Source organism: Schistosoma haematobium, chromosome 3 (genome assembly GCF_000699445.3).
Source record: "Schistosoma haematobium chromosome 3, whole genome shotgun sequence".
Lineage (NCBI taxonomy): Eukaryota > Metazoa > Platyhelminthes > Trematoda > Strigeidida > Schistosomatidae > Schistosoma > Schistosoma haematobium.
Window position 1 is genome coordinate 11,467,536 of NC_067198.1, and position 6,419 is coordinate 11,473,954.

General features: G+C 29.9%; 1 protein-coding gene across 3 annotated transcripts in view; it reads right to left on the reverse strand.

Annotated features, from left to right (window-relative positions):
* Positions 1–6,034, reverse strand: part of MS3_00005000 (uncharacterized protein) — an 88,964-nt gene extending 82,930 nt beyond the window's left edge. For 2 of the 3 annotated variants that reach the window (XM_051213004.1, XM_051213006.1), the window contains exon 1: positions 5,014–5,779. In XM_051213004.1, the coding sequence (XP_051068938.1) occupies positions 5,014–5,614 (601 nt within the window). In that variant the 5' untranslated portion in view covers positions 5,615–5,779. Of the gene's footprint in view, positions 1–5,013; positions 5,780–5,820 lie in introns of those variants that run through there. The other variant, XM_051213005.1, reaches the window with a different exon arrangement.
* Between the last annotated feature and the right edge of the window lie 385 nt (positions 6,035–6,419).

Sequence of the window (6,419 nt, forward strand, 5' to 3'; positions counted from 1 at the left end):
GTAAACTCATATCACTTTATTAGTGATTCATTGAATAACGGGTGAATCGATGAGATTGGAATGGTAAAAATTAGGAAAAAGAAAAACAATTTTCATGCATGATGTCCCTACATTGTTGCTTCATAAATTTATTTGATTGAATTATCAATGAATTGATTAATGTCGATTTTGTAAACGATAATGACTTTTCTATGGGACTATTTATGGCGATGAGAAAAAATTCAGACCGGTTATGTTGAAATATATTTGCATGAATTCATGAGTCGATTTAAGCTAGACTGCCATTGAAAGCCTAGAAGTACTGGACTGCCATTTCGTCTTAGTATGTAACTCCTCAATAGCGCTTATTCACAATCCAGCACGTGGGACTACTACTATCTCCACAAACTCCCTATTCTGATATATTAAGATGATTAAGAAAGAAGAACCGATAATAATTCTTGAAAAACTAATAGATTTTCTAAAAACCACTAAAGTCTAAGAGGTTTCATTATTTCTATTGTGAAATCCCATTGAATTGTACAAACTCTCATATGATGATTGTCTAAAAAGTGACTTCAAAATCATAAGATAATTTTAACGTTGCTGTTGCCTTGTTTATTCATTATAGTTTAACCGACCAAATTAATAATTTATGAATTATATGTATATATGTTCGAATAATACAGAATTATAAACATTGTCTGTTTAGCTTAATTGATTCTTTAATTTCGATCTAATTCTATGAAACGATTGATCTGAATTTGATTAGCTTCTCATTTTGTATCGGTGCAATCCATGTTGATAATAAGTAAAACTATTTTTTTCAAAAGGCATGTCAATTTTGTTAGTTGTATATAGTTATGTGGTTGCAATAATGAATCAATATTATACCTTTATCAATGAGAAAAATACAAATTGAGCACAGAAACACATATATAAATTAAGTCAATACAAGTAATCTTATGTCAGTTAACGACACCACCTACATTTAAATTTGGTATTCTTGTTGTAGAACAAATGAAAATCTAGTTTCAAATCACACAATGACTTGGGTTAAACAAAGAAAACATTTTCCACACACTTTTACACTAAAAAAAACCGTAATATGATGACTAGTGACTAACTTTGAGAGACGATACTCAAAATTCTAGTGAGAAACTGTGTCAAGAGGATTTCAACACTGAAGGGCGTTAAATGGATATGTTTGTTGGCAATGGATGACGGTTAAGGATATCTTCAACTAACTGAGGCTAAAAACGAAACCCATTGAATCTCAAATCGGTGGTTTAAAAGTCAAACAGTTTTTGCAAAACCCGTAAGCACAACGTTTGATCCTTGATGCGATCGTCAATACAAACTGTCAGGGACTATCAACACTAAGAAAAAATAGTTGTCCATCTTTCTAATTTTGAATGCTTGTTTGATCAAAACTAGTCCCCGATTTAAAACTACAAAATTAAACATTTTCCACAACTGTCTATCCTAAAAAACAGGTATGTTGGTGTAAATTATTCCTTAAATAAAAATCACGAACAGAACAATCGCGTTATCGATCGAAATCGATCGATTATAGATAAAACTTAACGATAGCAATAATAATAATAATAATGATCGAATTCATGCTGAAATTGTACAAATTAAATTATAATGACAGAAATAGTTGCGGTGCATTCAGACATATGAGGGTTGAATACATTTAAGTGTATCGATTTATTTTATAAATTTAAGGTGATAAAATTTACGCATAGATATTAAAATTATTCAGAGAAATGCATGGAAATATTCATTTTATATCATACTACGTTACCTAAACTATATCACTCAGTCCATTAATGACTCATATTGAAACAGTTCCTTGAAGTTTTAATGAGAATTCATGACTAATGGAATTCGGACATGACTAAAGTACTCCCTAATAAATAGTAATAGATATTAATCATGCTATTTAATGGATTATTTGAAGTTGAAAACGTGTACCAGTGGATGCTAGCTTAACTCTTCTGACAGTTAAGTAGTCACCCCCAGCTGTAGAAGTTATAGATAGATGGGAATGTATGCACATACTGATGAGGAGCTCCACATTACAATTTGGTTGAAAGTAATACTCCGATTAAGTTCGATTCATGAGGTAAACCACATAAAAATGGATAGAATTGACAGATATACTTATATTTTGCATAAAAACATTTATTTCTATGGAAGATTATATGACATAAATACAAAAATATTTTTCTATATGTCCATGACATTGTTATTCATGTTATTGTGAATTTTATTTACTAACCAAACTACTTAACCTTCATATTACTTTACATTTTTGTATTGAATACATTCGAAAAATTCAAATATTTAAGTGAAGATAAATTTTGAATGAAGACGTTGATAAGGTAAAGGTTGGGAGTGGGAAATCGACTGGAAGCAGGAGTTGGATGGAAACAAGCTAAAAAAATGACTTTCTCATCTCCTACTACGTATTCTTAAATTTCACTAGAACAAGATAAATAGACCAAAAATATTCATCAAAAAGACATGTTGTTACTGAATTTATCGTACAGCAATGTTTATTCGTTTGTTTCAATAAATATTTAGTATTAATTACATAATTAAGATATTACTTAAATGAAAGGAAAAGGAGAGAAGAAAAGATCTCATAAACCGAATGAAAGATATCAATCATGTGAAGCACTAGTTTCAACCAACATAAAATCTATTTTTTTTAAAATATTCTAATTTTATTGACTGAATTAACATAAATCAACGCACAATTTAGCTCTATGCTATGTTCTTTCACTCTCGTTGTTGGTCATTTGTTGCCAAGAGATCTGCTATTCCGATATAGATAAAACATCATAATCTTATACCATCATTTAGTCTATGTTATTATTTTCACTTCCTCATTGAAATGTTAATGATCAGAAGGGGTTTTGTGAAAATTGTAGTAATTTTAATAGTTGAGATCATAAATCAATTGAAGCTAAACCACCGTGGAAAACCTGGAAGCACTGGATAGCCGTTTCCTCCTATTGTGAGACTCCTCAACAGTGCGAATACACGATCCTGCCTCGCGGGATTCGAACCCAGGACCTACCAGCCCCGCGTGCAACAGCTTAACCACTAGACCACTGAGCTGGCCGGCATCCAACGGTGTTAATGTCTAACTTCAACTAATCCACGAAATTGATCTACAAAACCTTTTTCAATGTAAAAACTCTTATTCTATAAAGAAAACCATATCTTTTGGTCTTCTCATTGTTGGTGAGTAATAATAATAATGATTAAGTAGTTTCCGGTTATGTAGAAAACAAATTATAATGGTAGCAGTGATAATAATAATAATAATGTTCCAACTCTCTATTAATTGTTCCTCTGAGTGATTGATTGATGAAATCAATATGAATGAGATGAAATAATTTATTAAAATCAACACTTGTTTAAATAAAATGATCTATCATTGACCTTGCCTAATTTATTCGGTTACTTCTCATAAAATTTAAAGTGAGAATAAAATGGAAAAGGGGAAAGATAGAGAGAAAAACAAAATAAGGTACATTTGCGTTTGATCATGTGTGTGTGTGTATCTTTTAAGAAGAAATGGAATGAATATCAATGAGTAAATAAATAACAACCGTTATTATTTATGAATATATAAAACTGTAATGTTGTAATTTCCTTTTCGTGTAGTCACCTATAAAAAAATCTCGTCTATATTATAAACAAAGATTTTGTTATTATTGGCATTATTACTGGTACAATAGTAATAAATACTACTACTACCCCCACCGGTATTTTTCTTTTCAGTAGTATTCAGGTAAATTAAATGTTGATCTACCGACTACTGACGTAAAAACAATCTCGTTTGTGGTGATAATTTTTGAACGTCAATCAATATATCACTGATATTGATTGAATCACGTTTAATGTTTGGTAAAATATTTAATCAGTAAATATATATTTACATAAAACTAAATCTAACTGACAAAATATCATCTTACTATACTACTGACAACTATAATTTGTACTAATGTAATTACTACTATAATAAATAATAACAAACATTTAATACAATCAAAGTACAGGAATGAAAACTTATTAGTTTACGTCATTATCTATTTACAACTTAATTTGTAATCATTGTACTTTTTCTTCTCTCTCTCTGTGTACGAGTGTACATTCAAGATATTGTTTTGATTTGTATAAAATGTTTGTGTCTATCCTTTTCTTCTCATTCTTTTTCTTTTCTTTTTAAAATAAATATCTCCGTTCATTTGTGTTAACATCAACAGTAATTCACATGACTATTTATTATTTAGTAAAATGAATGTTATTTCCATTGTATACGAAAGGTTATTCAGTTACCTGTCAATAATTACTATGTGTACAACCACATATGCACATGCATACAACAACAACAAAAATTAAAGGGGGGAAAAGGTACAAAAGAAAAAAAACAGTTGGTGTAAGGTTGATTGAAATTTTTTACCGACTAGATTATGTGATGATTATGTTCACTTCAACTTAATCAGTTCAATGGGATTAGAAAATAATGTCAATACAATTTATTCTTTACTGTGATTTCTAGCTAAATAATTGTTAATACTTGTAAGTGTTAATAAACATTTGATAAGTAGTATAAGTTTATATTAACAAATACCTATTGAATATACGATTGATTATTGTAACTACATTTCTGAATCAGTAACACTTTGGTACTTTTAAAGTGATTTATGGTGATTTAGAGTGGTGTTTTGGGAAACCGACATATTAGTTTTCGAATACATGAATTCATTACCAAGTAATAATAATAATAGTAATAAGTAATCAATACATCTACTATCTCTGTCTGTAATCGACTTGTCGTAGTATTTGATAAACAAATAATTATGTATATTGGATGGGAACTGATTACGGAAAAAGATGATATTTTTGTTGTGTTTTCAGGAAATTATATGAATTGAAATTAAAATCCTACAGAGAAAAAAGCTCCTAGAATTACAAAAAACAAAAACAAAGAACTAATTGTGTTTTACTTACCCCGACATTTGGTATCCTCATCAGTGGCTGCTTTTACTGATTTGATTTTTGTTTGATCCGGTGGCAATTGCCATAATTGTTCATCATCAAAATTTTCTGGTAATCCTTTTATGTATAAATTCGTTCTTGACATTTTCTCAGCTCCTGTACTCGCATTGCCATTTTGATGCAATTGTGATTGATGATGATGAGGGTGATTGTGTGTGGAATAATTGGTTTTTGAAAATTTCTTGCCAAACTGATTAACACCACCTCCATCTCGATCTCCATCACTACCAGTAACACCACCACCTGTGATACTATTACTACTGCTATGCTGATCCGATGTCATTGTGATATCATTCATACTACTCATTGTTGTATTTACGTTTATACTAGCTGGCTTTGGATTATTGTTATTATTATTATTATTATTGGAACATTGAATGGATTCATTAGATAAATATCCCCTAAGACCACCATTTTGTTCAACACAATCCGCTAAATCTTTCATTGATTCTGTACGATTTTGTTCAATTGAATTAGGTGAACGCATTTTAGTCGTTTGTTGTTGTTGTGGGCATGGATCAGGATAGATGTATGTTTCATTCGATGTTGGCATGTGATAATGATGAGGAGTTTTAATTAATTAAACGAAGTAATCAGTGAAAAATTGTTTTTTTGTTGTTGTTGTTCCAATAAACTTAATTCCTTTCTTTGATATTTCCAAAAATAATATGAACCATGAAAATAAGTTCTCGAATACAGGAAAAAAACGATCTGAATTCTTCTTTAAAGAAAGATGTACAAATTTAAATCTTCCAATACCTGAGGATTTACTGTAGACGTATTTGTTGATGTGTTGTGGTATACACGTGTCGTTATGTATCCTAATAATAAAAAGTTGATTTGAATAAGATGACCTCAATTTTATGCGTCACAATAGTTAACCTGTTTTGACGTAATTGTAATAATATTCAAGACTAGTCACACTTTCCAATCTCTTACTCATAATGTCGCAGATAAAACTATTCCAAACGAGCACACTTTCTATACGAGAATATGATATGTTTGTCTATCTATCAATGTATATATTTGGCTTGAATTCACTTCTGAATTTATGCCGTACTATTAATATCTTAATTCATATGCACATAAACCAATACACATTATTCAAAGAGTTGTGTACCTGTTTTAAATAACCATTCAAATGAGATATCCACTATCACATAAAATGAAATGAGCGATACACGGACAGAGAGGAGATAGAGATGTAGAAGAGCGAATAGACAGGTAAATTTATATCTTTGGTCTAAGTTGATGATTTCAAGAGGAAAAAAAATACAATTAGTAATAATGACTATATCCATGACGTACTAGTTTTTTTCTCTTTTTTTTTTTACCTAAACATACATACAATTTGCATA